Below are 14,262 nucleotides of genomic sequence, written 5' to 3' on the forward strand. Positions count from 1 at the left end.
TATCTAATATAACAACGGTATAGAGTTAGTCTAGGACTGTTAGACACATTGGTCCAATGCTGCTCTCAAAGACAGGAGGTTCTTTTTACCTTTCTTTTCCACCATGTTCAGTTTGACTTTATGTTCATGGATGCAAGACTGTAGTTGATTCAGATGAAATATTAAGATATAAAAATATGCAGGTGAAGAAAAGGACTATCTCTTTCCATGTTCTCTAAGGAGAACTGAAAGTCATTGTAAAACTTTTGCTCACAAATCATTTGCCAGGATAGGCTTGTATGTAAATCACTGCCGAGGGGCATAGGATTGCCATATTGACCAAGGTAAGTCATGTAGAGTGGAAAGGATGTTGGAAAGTCAACCACAAAAATCACCTTAATCATACACTCTTCCATTATTCACATATAAAGAGTCATCATATGTATGCATAAATCTTAACATGAAAATACAGGCTTCTGAGATGGTTTCTTAAAAAATATTCAGAAGCCAGAAAAAATCCTGCACTCCAGATTAACACCTAAGTAGCTTTCAACTGATAAGTAAAAAAAAACAAAAAAAAAATAAGAATTTTATTTATTTCATCTGACCTCATGTAGTTGTTAATTACACATGCTTCTGTTTTCTCCATAAGGGTTCTCTCTTCATGCCAGAAAAAAAACACTGAGTTACCTACTTTCCACAGTTTCAGAAGGCAAGATGTTCACCAGGTGGTCAAAATATGTTCATTTCACTTAATTTCAGAATTTACAAGTAAGAGTAGTTGAAAATCTCAGCTTACATACTCAGAATTTTAGCATTTCACGATCACATATAAACAAATGAAAAAAAAATTATCAGATGTTTGAAGAAAGCCTCTAACATAAAAAAGTCTTAACAAAGAAAGGGGAAAATGGGAATTTGGAGGAAATAGAGAACAATTTGTAAACAGAAATCTCAGAGAGAAAATTTAAAATGATTATATGTATGAAAAAAATAGAATCCTATGATAAAAAATATTTAAAGAACAGAGTTAACTCCGTGTGTATAAAGTGTGTATGTATAACTATATATATAAAGATACAGTTGATAAAAATATCCAGTTTTAAAATCAAAAGACATGGGAATATATAAGAAAAATATATCAGTTAGGGAACCAGTCCAGAAGTATCAATAGCTAGAAATAAGAGTTCCAAGAAACATAACAGAGAATATGGAAGTGAACATTTATATTTAACAGCAAATGTCCCATAACTGAATAATAGTTTCCAGAAGAATCAGAAAAGCCCCCATAGCAATGACCAGAAAAACACCTATACCAAAACCAGTCACCCTAAAATTTCACAACAGTGGATATGAAGTGAAGAGTCTAAACTCTTACAGAGGGAGAGAAAAGAAAACAGGACCCTCCACAGGATCATGATACAGAACATCCTTAGCCTTCTCATTGGAAACTAGGAGAAGGTGGAATGATGTTTTCAAATTTCTGAGACAAGATGGTGTGGATCCAGCCAGACCACCAACCATGTATGAAGGTTGTCTAAAGGATTTTCAGATAGTCAAAGTCTTGATGCACATATTCATCCTCAAGAAGCTGACTGGAGTTTGTGCTCTGCACAGAGAAAGTGGAAGAACGGATACACTGGAAAGAGCTTTCCTGCAGAAGAGGAGTGACAGCTGATTGGCAAGAGAAAGAAATCCCAAGATGACCACCCAGCAGGAAGTCTAGACAGCAAATGATTCAGACTGGAGCTGGAGGATGAAGGACTTCAGGAGGAAGACCTCCAAGAAAGAGCAAAACTGAATAGGAACGTATTTAGGTCCTTTGAGGAGACATTTAAAGATTGTTTGAGGATGAACTTGTGATGGTCACACTGAGAGGTGACCAAATGAAAAAAGTAACCCTAGGGCAACAATGAATTGGGCAGAATATGAAATATAATGTTAATATACTACATGGCATATTCTACGTGGCTTTGCTATGAATACTATTTACATAGTCACATAATGCAAATATTGACTATTGAGTTAACTGCTAAATACTAAGAATCTGATTTATGTAATTTTTTGGGAAGAAACGTTGTGTGTGTGTATGTGTTCACAGGTATATGCTTATACATGTGGCTGTAAATACGAGCTCTTGCAGAGAGAGGGCAGCATAAGAAAGCTCAATTTTTCTCCTGTGTTTTCCATTTTGGCAGGTCCATAGATACTGCTTATGACTGAATAATTAAGAAAGAATAGGATACCCATGTGATTCAGAAAATGGAGTAACTAACAGAAGGAACAGCTGAAATGTTAAATGGAGTATGGTATCTGGGGTTTACAATCTGAAGTATGGGAGAGCAGAACAAAATACCTGTTTTGGTGCAAGATTCATAGAGCTATCAAACTCTTTCAACAATAAGTGGTCTAATTTTGCTAAAAATAAGAATCAAAGAAACAATGGGTAGAATACTCCTGAAAATGAAGTAGCTCCTAGTGAAGAAAGGAAATGAATGAATGGCCATGGAACAGTTGTTTTTTTTAATTTGTCAATTATTTTATACCTGTAAAATAAGTATGCCATGTGTATATATAATCTATTCAAAAGTTAATCATATGATATGTAAAGGGAAAAAAAACACAGAGACTATGATGTTATATAATCATGCCCCTCCAGAATATATACACAGTTTTAATGAAATGTTGCCTGAAATGCAGGCACAAAATAGACCATAAGTATGTGTGGGATACCTTGAAGGAAATGTCATATAATGAACTTATCACCTTCCATCTTACGGTATTCCATTATGAAATATATAGCTTAAAATTTGAGACTATATCTTGAAATTAGTATCTCTTGAAAAAACTTTTGCTGGACACTTACCTACTTTTTAAATTTTCTATTCAATAGAAACAAATGATGCTTCATCTTAGTGATTTCATAATTGATTATCCTGAAAATTAACATTTTCAAGTTTTGATATTTTATGCAGTAAAGGCATTCCATTTTTTACATTATTTGTATTCCACCATGGGAGTTTATAAATATAAGATGGATCTATCCCAGAATAGCAACTACCTAGTAAATAGGTCCATATGTTTAGGAGAACAACTTTCCACCTGCATGTCTGTAGGACTCCTTTGCCTTCTCCCTCTCCACCTCCCACCAAGTCCCCTTCTGTCATATCTTACTTGATGTAGCAGATGTGGATTAACTAGAGATATACAACAGCTTTTAAAAAATTGAATAATTACAGATTTTATCAGCATGGTAATAAAAAGTTTTATCTTTCAAACTCAGAAAACCATTGGGTGCTAGAAAACATTTAAATAAGTTTACATTTCTCACATTAAGATTCCCTGATTTTTCAAAGAATAATTCATACTGACAGCTACAAAGAGCTTTACGGAGGGGAGTGTTTTTTTTCTTGTAATATACATAGTCCAATCTAAATGTAATGGCTGCATTTGAACCCACTTAGAGTTAGAGACACGGGGAAGCTTAGTTTCTTGAGTCCTATGTAATATAACAGTATGTCTTTAGAGAAATCTGTCCTGTTGGGAGAAAGGGAACTCTAGTAATATCTTGAATGTACCCCAGGGTGGATCTATTCTTATGCAAATACAATAACCTCGGTTCTGTATTTCTATGCATGATGCTGCTCCTGAGCCAAGCTACTAGGGGAGAGAAAAATGACTGTACGGTATGTCAAATTGATTCTGCCTCTCTTGTGGAGCATGTCAAATACATTGCATTTTTCCTGAGCCCATTTAGATGGAGTATCATCCTGCTGTGTTCCTTTGGATCCTGTACAGACTTCTGATTGCTGAATTGTAACACTAATCATAATAATTATCTATGTAACAAGTTCACAATATGAATTGCTACAGATGGTCACATTTTCTTTCACAGAGCACTCAAGCTTATTTGTACAATCTACTTGCTCCCAGATAAAACAAAAGGCAACATGTAGGTTTTTGTATTTCATCACATAATATAAGTGGCAATTTAGGCCTAGTACATCAGAGGAAATGAGAGATGATAAGAGAGAGTGCTAAAGAACTTTTCAATAAAGCATATTTGGATTTTGCTATTAGTTTTACAGATATTATCATTACATCTCCAATTAAATACTAAGGATTTGTTTTTTCACAGCAAGCAATTTTGTTTTTTCTATCTAGAATCTGATATTCATTTTGACCAAAGAGGACATGCAAATGAATTATAATTCAAATATAATACTGTAAGTATAAGTTATTGAAATAGAACATAGAGCAAATTTATGACCTTCAAAAAATGGTCTTCTAGGATTGACTGCAGCTGGAAACAGTTTACCCTCCCTGTCACTTCAACAATTGCCATGTGGGCCTTTAGTTCCAATCTGGTCACCACTTAACAGGTGGCAGCAGGACTGGAGAGAGATTTTGCTGATATTGACACTGATGCTCTGCTGAAGAGATATTTTACTTTTGTCTTGTTTCTGATTCTGAAACATGGCCCATTTTGCTGACCAATGTTTTCTACAATTTGTATGCCAACAAATTCACTACAGCAAAGGGGAAATTCCTTCTCCTCTGACTTTTATTTAATATTTTATCAAAATCAAAGGAGCCTCTGGCATTATGAGGATAAATGCACAGAACATGAAAAGACTAGGAACCTTAGTTGAGTGTCTTACGGTGTCTAACTTGTATCTACTTATGACCAAATAGAAGCAAATGTTCAATATACATCTATAAAGGTGACCACATCCCATTTCTCTGCTCTGAGTTCATTTTTGGTTTCACTAGTGGTTTAATTTTTAGCCACTAGGATTTTATATGGTCCATCCTGAAATAAGAACCAGACGTGATTTTTGCATAGTAACTTCATACCCTAGTCACTGGTCTATACTGTGCCTTCTGCACTGTGTCCTCAGTATTGAAGTAGTTGCTGAAGTATCAGGAGTGAAATTATGTAACAGCTTTTTAATTAATCATGTGACTCATACATTTTAAACTGAACATCATAAATCCATTTGAATAGACACCCAACAGTTGTAAAGCCTGAGAAGTGAAGGGCTCAGATATTCTTTAGAAAATAAAAACATATAGAGTACATTTTTCTTGAGGTCCATCTGATAGTTTATCCTCTTCACATTAAAGTGTACATGATAAAGTGAATGCTATCTTGTAACTCTTTTTTTCACTACCACTGCCATTTTTATTTCCTGAAAACTTGATTCCTCTTTATTGTAAAGAATAAAATTTAAACTTCCTGTCTTTCTAACTTGAAAAACCAAGGAATGAAAACTCTGTTCTGGGACAGCTAGAAGATGTCAATTAATTCATTTAAACTACAACAGGAAATAACAGAGTAACAGACATCAGATTCCTTTGGATGGATGGCAGATAATTAACCAAATGATTTCAAAATGGGGGGTGAGGGTATAGCTCAGTTGGTAGAGAGCATGCTGAGCATGCATGAGGTACTTGGTTCAATTCACAGTACCTCCATTTGAAAAAGAAAAAAAAAAAGAGAAACGAAATGATTTCAAAACGTTCAAATATAGATAAATAATTCAAAGTCAATTTTATTTTTACTAGATATTAAAGGATGCATGATGCAATACAAGCCATATTAATATGCCACAGAGATTTCCATACCTATGCTATTTCTCTCTGACTCCCAAGGATGTGCCTTCTTATAAGACCATGATGATATATAAATGATTTTTAAGCTAATATATATATTTCTTTTGATATTTTTCAAGAGTGAAAGTTACAATAGCTAACATTTATTTTTATAAGATAAGAAAGACATCTTTCTCATTGCAGAGTCGCAAAATACTTTTCAAGGAAAGTATTTAGGGGTATAGAGGGTATAGAAATTAAAAACTTATCTATAAATAAATTTTCTTACAAAATATTGCTTCCAGTTTCTAGATATGGAATCATAATTTTCTCAAGTTAAAATATTTGCTACATCCAAATACCAAGTGCATGCTTTTCAAAGATTTATTAGCTCATTAATGATTGAAATAGTTAAAGGGTAAAGCTGTTCCAAAGAGCATTTTGAGGAACCAGGCAAGCATAGGCATTTAAAATTCAGGACTCAGTGTGCATGAAGACCCCGAACAGGTGAAACTATCTGACTGTGACAGAAGCCCGGAGCATCTTATGGTTCAGAGAGAGACAAGAGAAAACTTATGAAATGCTGAAGGTGCTCAATGTCTTGAACCATGTCTTGGTTGCAGGGGTTTAACCCTATGTCAACATCCACCCAGCCGTAGACGGGATTGGTGTGCCATCTCTACACGTTACCTGGGTATGGATTTTATAGCCTGAGTGAAAAAAAAGAAAGAAAAGTCCATTCTACTGACCTCGTGATACTGGTTAGCACAGTGCTTCAGCACAGGCTCTGAAGGCAGGTCAAATCAGTCCACCCCTAATAAGATATCTGACCTTTGATGATAGACTTAACCTCTCTAAGCCTTGGATTTCTTCTCTCTGGAAGGGAGATGCATGGTAACACCGACCTTGTAGAGTCCAGGGAAGAATTCAGTAAAACGGTGTTCACGAGGCACATGGCACTCACCCTGGGCCCCCCCACCTGGCCGCGGCCCCCACGTACCAGCAGAGCCTCCGGGAGGTTGTGCCCCTCCGTGAAGGTGATGATGGCAGAGGTGATGCCCAGGACGCTGAGCTCCAGAGTGGCGGTGCTGATGGTGTCGGCATCCTGGGCCCAGCCCGCCTGGAAGAACACGGCCACCTTCCTGAGCAGAAGGCCCGAGCGCACGCGCTTGAACAGGTGTCTTGCCACAAACCTCGTGGCGCCCCCGAGGCTCCTGCTGCCGGAGGGCACTGCCAGGGCTGCGTCCCCGAGCGCCCGCAGGAGCGCGGGCCTGCCCCGGTAGTCGGAGAAGCGAACCAGGTGGTCTGTTCTGCTGTCGTCTGAGACCGCGGCCACCCGGGCCCCCGTGGGGCAGGTACCCCCACTTATGTCCATCTTCATCAACAGAGAGACAATGTCTATCCTCCTCTCAAACTCCAGCTGGGAGACGTCATTTGATGTGTCCAAGGTGAAGACCAGGTCAGTTGGGAACACTGGGCATCTGGAGACACCTAGACACACGGACACGCAGATTTGGGATTGTCTGCAAGGCCTCTCAACAGGGGAAGGCGGGTGTGAATAAGAAGAAATGCTATTTACCTATTGAACAAGCTGGAAGGGGGACGATTTGGGAGAGAAGAGAAGACACCGTTAGTTACCACAGGCAACAGCGTGTTTGACACGCGAGGTCTTCGGCTGAGAACCATCTCCTCTGAGACACTCGAGCCTCCCTGCCTCCTGCCTGAGTGTGGCAGAGACCTTGACTTGCTCCCCAATGCCCACTCTCCCTTTTTTCCAGAACAGAACCCCAGTCTCTGGCCAGGGGTCTGGCTGCCTGGAACAAAGACGATATTTCCCGGGGTGGGTAGCCAACTTACTTAGTTCTGGATAATAGAATCAGAAACCTGGCGGGCACAATGTTCTTCTCCTTTTCTTTCCTTTCCCTGCTGGCTGAAGCTTGATAGACATCTTGGACCACGAGGTGACTGGGAAATAGCATCCTCGCCCCAATGGCAGAGCAAGAGAATACAAAGAGCCTGCCTCTCTGAGCACCGTGGAGTTCCAGTAGCACTGACTGGCCCCGTCCAGGCTCCAACTTGGGAACTACATTTGTGTCTGTGCTTCTGGGCACTGAGCTCACACTGTGCTCACCTTCAACCTGATACCCTGAGCTACTCTGCAACTGTATCCACACATACCCACGCACATACACACACACACCTTAAAGTACATACATATAATACAAAATACATTAATTAAATTATGTGAGTGTGTGTACACAAGTTATTTTCATGGAAAATAGCAGAAAGCAAAAAAATTAAAATCACCCTTAATTTATCATATGTATGTGTACATATGCACAGATATACTTTGTTGTTTTATTTTATAAAACTTGGAGCTCAGGGTATGTTCTATTCTGAATCTTTTTTTTCCCCCTTATTGTGTGATAAACATCTATTCTTTCCAACAATAAATTGAGAGCAAAGTCATCTGGCGTAACATGGACATCTCATAACTTCTTCCGCCAGCATCCCTTACTGGAACGTGCATCTGTGCATATCTGTCCAATTACAGCCCCATATTCTGATAATGTTGATGTGCATTGCCCAATGGCTCTTCAGAAAATGTGTGCCAATGGACGTTTTGGATTTCTCAGCTTTGGATAGGGATTTTTTTCCCCTCATTTTAAAAATCTTTCCAATTTGAGCCACAAAAGAGTATCTCATTTTAATTTGTATTTTTTGACTTCTCGTGAGGTCAAACAATGGCAGGTTTATTGTATTTTTTCTTTTCTGAATCCTCATTTATGTCTTTGGCCTGTTTTCAGTCTAAAAGACCTTTTTGCATTTAGGTTTAGCAAATATGAAATCTCCATGTTTGTAGATGAAAATGGTTGAGTAGCAGCAAGTTTACATATTTCAACATGATAGGGTAAAGAAGTTAGGACCTTTGCCTAGGTTCATGGCTTGTAGTGCATATTTTTTCCCCCTTTTTCTGTTTGGTTTTGACTACACAGTGCTCTTGAATGCAAAAGGGGTTTAACTTTTTATACAGCCAACTCTGAGACTCTTTCCCTTGGTGGTCAAGATGATGGTATTATTCTTTATGATTTCAAGGAAAAAAGATTCCAGATATCCTTGAACTGCAACTGGATGGGAATGGACAGAACGTGGAAGAGTTAGCATCTTACAGGGCAGGATGATAGTGGAGAAAATCCAGCTAAGCAATTTGCCAGATCAGCATTCTCTTCCTGTTGCCAGTGAGCAGAGAAATGTGCATATTATAGGATGCAAATATCCCAGAGAACATTAAGGACAGTAAAGGAATTCCAATCTGGGAACGTGACAAGGCATTACTTAGAATTCAATGATTCATCTTTCCATTTTTAAAACAAATGTTAACTCAAAAGGTCACATTCTGCAGAATAGATAAACAAGATTATACTGTGTAGCACAGGGAAAAATATATAAGATCTTGTGGTAGCTCATAGTGAAAAAATGTGACAATGAATATATAAATGTTCATGTATGACTGAAAAATTGTGCTCTACACTAGAATTTGACACAACATTGTAAAATAAGTATTACTCAATAAAAAATGTAAAAAAAAAGATATGCAAAAGGTCACGTTCATTACTAAAGGCTCTCCATTAATCCCTCTTCTTTAAATGGAGGAAATAAAAGAACAGAGCTCCTCTCTCCCTGTCTTGTGATAAAGAAGTGCCAAGCTTCAGACACGCAGGTGCGTAATTGTCAGTGTGTTGCATGAGGCGCCATATCGTGGTGGAATTTTTCTTCCTGCCTTTCACCCACTTCATTTCTGAGACCACACTTGGGATGATGACTTACCCAAGGTGGGGACTGAGCTGAATGTTAATTTATAATAGCCTTTTATGATGGACCACCTCAGTCAAATCCCCAGATGACTTCTGTCCCCAGCCCACGATCCATCCCCACTTCACACCACTGGCTCCTTTGGAGCCTTTCCCACACAACTTACGGCAGTTTTCTTGAGCAAGATGGATGATTTCGCAAGGCTGTGAGAAAGATGGAGAAAGAGAGGAAACGGTATTTAATTTGAAGCATATCTCTCCTCACCCTCATGACTTAGAAATGCCATATGGATGTTATCAGTGCCTATCTTAAGCTTCTGAATCCACAAAAGGAAACCCAAAAGTTCTTGCAGCAGATGGAACTCCCCAGAAGACATCATTCTAGATCCAGTGGATATTTTAAAATATTTGTAGCATTTTATATACAATAGAGTGCCCATATGATTAGAGACAGGCAGATGAGGGGACCTCTTTTTTTTTCCCCTGAAGGAATCAAATCTGCTTTTGAAGAAGCTGAGTTCCAGGAATCTCAGCCCAGAAGGCAGAGGAATGCCTTCAAGTCTTGGAGCTTGTGTATTAGTGATTTCTGTGACACTTCTTTAGAATGGCGGCCAATATCCTCCAACCCCAACACCTCCCCTAGAATTCTGTTTCATCCTCTCAATCCTGTTCTTCCCTCGACCTCACCACTTCTGGCTTCTCAAGTGCCCCGAGATCTGCCTCCACCTCTCCCATAGGTACCTTGCTCCTGGGAGATGAAAAATCATCGTAACTTTTGAGAGTGGTTCCAGGTGGACCATAAGACAGAGTGGTCTGTACTACACTACATGTTGACTTATAAATACTTTATAAGCAATTTTTGAACTTACAAAAAGGCTTTCTTTTTTTTTTTTTTTTTGCACAGGGCTAGTAGCCTCAAAGTCTTTCATTTTACGTCAACTAGTGTTACTTTAAAATATCGAGATTTAGACTCTTATTCTACACTTTAAATTATTTAAGATATTATTTAAGCATTTAAAATATTATTCTGCTCCTTTGATTTGGTCATAACCTACCAGAGCAAAGTCTATAAACTAAGAACTTGTGAAAGAAGAAACTAAGGAACCTTTACAGAGTTCCATTTTGTGAAAGTGGAAAACTCTGTGTTCTGAAAATAATCAAGTCTAGAATTAAAATCTTCACATACCGTCATATCTGCCAAACCTTGGGGGCCCTTGATGCCGTGGAAGGAACAGAAATGGGTTCAAAATGCAAGATTCTGGCATTCCAATACATTATGGTGAAGATGGGATCCAATTAAATTTAAAAGCTTTTGCACAGCTAAGGAGCCCATCAACAAAACTAAACGACAACCTACAGAATGGGAGAGAATATTTGCAAATGATGTGACCGACAAGGGACTAATTTCCAAAATACACAAACAGCTCATACACCTTAATATCAAAGAAACAAGCAACCCAATCCAAAAATGGGCAGAAGACCTAAATAGACATCTCTCCAAAGAAAACATCCAGATGGTCAACAAGCACATGAAAAGATGCTCAACATCACTAATTGTTAGAGAAACGTAAATCAAAACTACAATGAGGTGTCACCTCACACCTGTCAGAATGGCCATCATTAAGAAGTCTACAAATGATAAATACTGGAGAGGCTGTGGAGAAAAAGGAACCCTCCTACACTGTTGGTGGGAATGTAAACTATTGCAGCCACTATGGAAAACAGTATGGAGATTTCTTAAAAAACTAAAAATAGACCTACCATATGATCCAGCAGTCCCACTCCTGGGTACATATCTGGAGAAAAATATAACTCTCAAAAAGACACCTGCACCCCAATGTTCATAGCAGCACTATTTACAATACCCAAGACATGGAAACAACCCAAATGTCCATCGACAGATGACTGGATAAAGAAGCTGTGGTATGTGGTATACAATGAAATACTACTCAGCCATAAAAAAGAATAAAATAATGCCATTTGTAGCAACATGGATGGACCTGGAGATCATCATACCAAGTAAAGTAAGCCAGAAAGAAAAAGAAAAATGCCATGTCATAAAGCTAGTATGTGGAATCTAAAAGACACAAATGAACTTATCTACAAAACAAGAACAGATTTATGGACATAGAAAACAAACTTATGGTTACCAGCAGGTAAAGAGGGTGGGAAGAGACAAATTGGGAATTCAAAAATTGCACCTCTTGGAAAGTGATGGAAATGTTAGCTACCTTGATTGTGGTTGTGTTTTCTTGGGTGTATACATCTACCAAAATTCATCAAACTGTACATCTGAAATGTGTGCAGTTTGCTGTACAGGAACCATACCACAATAAAGGTGTTAAAAAAAAAAGTTGGCAAGAGAGTTTGAGAAGGTTCACCGTGTTACACAGAACACCTTCTGCATCACTTGTGGGCCTGGAGTTCTGTCTGACTCCTGAAGGAAGGAGTCAGAGTGTGTAGGGGATGAGTCCCAAACCCTGGAGTGCAGGATGCCCAGGGAGATGGTACATAAAGACTCCTAGAAGATCATTCATTTAGAGACCAAGTCACAGTCTGGGACAAATTCAGGAAGGGACCATTCAAGACCCCAGGACCATTTATAGGCAGCTCTCAGGTAGACCCCATTCCTCCCATCCTTTCTCCTCCGGCCACCCCCCACCACTCTATCTACTCCCTAGTGTCGCACGAGCCTTCAGAACAGAGCCGCCTGACCCCAGCCACTCTGGGAGTCTTAAGATCTTTGTTCTTATTTGGACTCTGCAAGGTAGACATCTGTGACTTCCAGCCACTCATTAAAATCTTCTCAGCTTTTGTTTCCTCATCTGTGAAATGGGTATGAGTGGTCCTTCTGCTTTTAAGATGTTTTTATTCTACTTTTGATTTCAGCTGCACCCCTCCGGTAAACCCCAAACTGCAGTGAAATCACCTGGTCCAGCCCCCGGCTGCCTCACCATCCCATCCTCCACGAACGATGGCCTAGCCTCTTAGGACGAGATATGGGGTGAAACAACAACAGCCTTGAGACTTTCCTTTCAGACCAAGTACCTTCCAGGGAATTTTAGAAAGCTCTGTGGGCTTGCAACATCATCTGTTCAGGTAAGATTATATAAATGTCAGATTTTGTTAGGAGTTCTTTCTGTTTTTTGCATAATTATTGTTATGCATCTGGATTACATGGATAAACTCACTCTCCGGTGAGTTTTACAAATTGTTTTTTGTGTATTTAGACAGATTCATAAATCTCCACCCAACAGTGTAAATCAACTGTAATTCAATAAATTTAAAAATAAATAAATCTCCAGCCACTCTAAAATCTTCCCCACATTAAGTCAAAATATCTATACTTAATAAGTACCATACTGTGTAAGGACTTGAGGCTAATGTCCTCTAAAGCAAATCTGACCCACCCCCTATGTTGCTCCAACTGTGCATTTGAAATGTTCATTTCTTCTTAGAGATGCCTCTTGTCAAATCCTTATTTGTTTTTACAGAAAGGTTGAAAATAAATGAAAGGAGAAGTCCACGTTACCACTGGTCCTGGAGGGCCTGGGTCTCCTGGAGGTCCAACAAACCCAGGAAGTCCAGCATTCCCCTAAAAAGGAGCAAAACCAGAGGAATAAGCCGCTGCCCCCACCGTGAACACAACGTGATTAAAACCAACAGACCCGCTCTGGGATTCCAAGGTGTCATATATCTAAGGTCCAGCGAGGCTGCTATGGACCAGCCAATTTATGAACCATGATCAGTAGAGTGAGACTCAGAGGCTAGAAAGAGAAGGGGGTCTCTTTGAGGGAACCTTCTCAATCCCCCTACATACCTGACCCCTGGCAACAGGTGTACACACACGCACGCACGCACACACATCCGAACAGTTTTAAATCACTTCTCAATCCTCCGCTGAGGCTCCAGGTCATGTAATTAAAAGAATGCAGGAAATGTGTATTGAGGGCCAGGCATCAGGAGAAAAGAAACTCCCCAATTGCCTTCAGGTCTTCAGTGTCTAAGAAAAAGTATATGCTAACCACCGACTCACTGCCCGTCTTACAGGTATTTGAATGGATACAGTGTGATTTGCATGTAATTGGTGCTTTATCTTTTTTTTAATTTTAAACAAGAGAGAGAAGTCCTTCTGAGCAGGGAGCAGGCTAATCCTAGCCAGCAGCAAGCCAAGTTAGGCATAGATCAGATTTTTCTTTATGTCCTTGCCAGGGTATAAAAACATCAATTACTGAGTGCCCAGAGGGTACACATCCTCTTTCCATTCCCCTTTTCTGCCCTGAACACTAGTCCATGGCCTTTTCCCAGAAGGCCTTCCTCTCTAATGTTTATCAGCTAAACAACCAAAGTTCTAGATATCCACAGGGTTACCCTTCCCAAAAAGGGCTGCTAATGATTGCGGCTCTTTAAGACTGACTCTTCTGAACCTAACAGAATGGGCTTTTCCTGGTAGATTCTCTAAAAAGCACAGTGAAAACATGACTCAGAGTCCACCAAGATGGCAGCCACATTCTTGACAGTCTAACCTGGAAGAGTCTAATCCTTGGACGAATCTTACAGAAATGGTAATGCTTGCCTTGCTGTTAAAGCAATACCCTTCCAAATGATGTTCAGATTTACCAAAGACAGCGGTGCCCCCAACTTTGGTTTTTTAAGGTTGATATTGCATAACTGAACCTCCAACTTCAATTTCCTGTCGTTATGGTTTGGTGAGCTGCATTTGCATTCAGAAGATGAAGGACAGCAGGACTAAGTAGGGAGTGACCAAGGAAGGTGCAGGATATCCTGAGGAGGACACAGGCTTCCTGCTAAGAAGTCCATTAACCCAGTGGAAGTACATTCCTGTGAGGAAAGTGTCATGATGTGACCTTCTGTG

General features: G+C 39.4%; 1 protein-coding gene across 13 annotated transcripts in view; it reads right to left on the reverse strand.

Annotated features, from left to right (window-relative positions):
* Positions 1-5,508: 5,508 nt before the first annotated feature.
* Positions 5,509-14,262, reverse strand: part of LOC140697485 (uncharacterized) — a 59,608-nt gene continuing 50,854 nt past the window's right edge. For 7 of the 13 annotated variants that reach the window (XM_072965324.1, XM_072965326.1, XM_072965327.1 and 4 more), the window contains 5 exons: positions 12,919-12,981; positions 9,554-9,590; positions 7,154-7,165; positions 6,406-7,065; positions 5,509-6,284 (listed from right to left, as the gene is read on the reverse strand). In XM_072965324.1, the coding sequence (XP_072821425.1) occupies positions 6,208-6,284; positions 6,406-7,065; positions 7,154-7,165; positions 9,554-9,590; positions 12,919-12,981 (849 nt within the window). In that variant the 3' untranslated portion in view covers positions 5,509-6,207. Of the gene's footprint in view, positions 7,066-7,153; positions 7,166-9,553; positions 9,591-12,918; positions 12,982-14,262 lie in introns of all 13 variants that reach the window. The other 6 variants (XM_072965330.1, XM_072965332.1, XM_072965334.1 and 3 more) reach the window with 6 other exon arrangements.

The sequence above is a fragment of the Vicugna pacos genome, chromosome 7 (assembly GCF_048564905.1).
Source record: "Vicugna pacos chromosome 7, VicPac4, whole genome shotgun sequence".
Classification (NCBI taxonomy): domain Eukaryota; kingdom Metazoa; phylum Chordata; class Mammalia; order Artiodactyla; family Camelidae; genus Vicugna; species Vicugna pacos.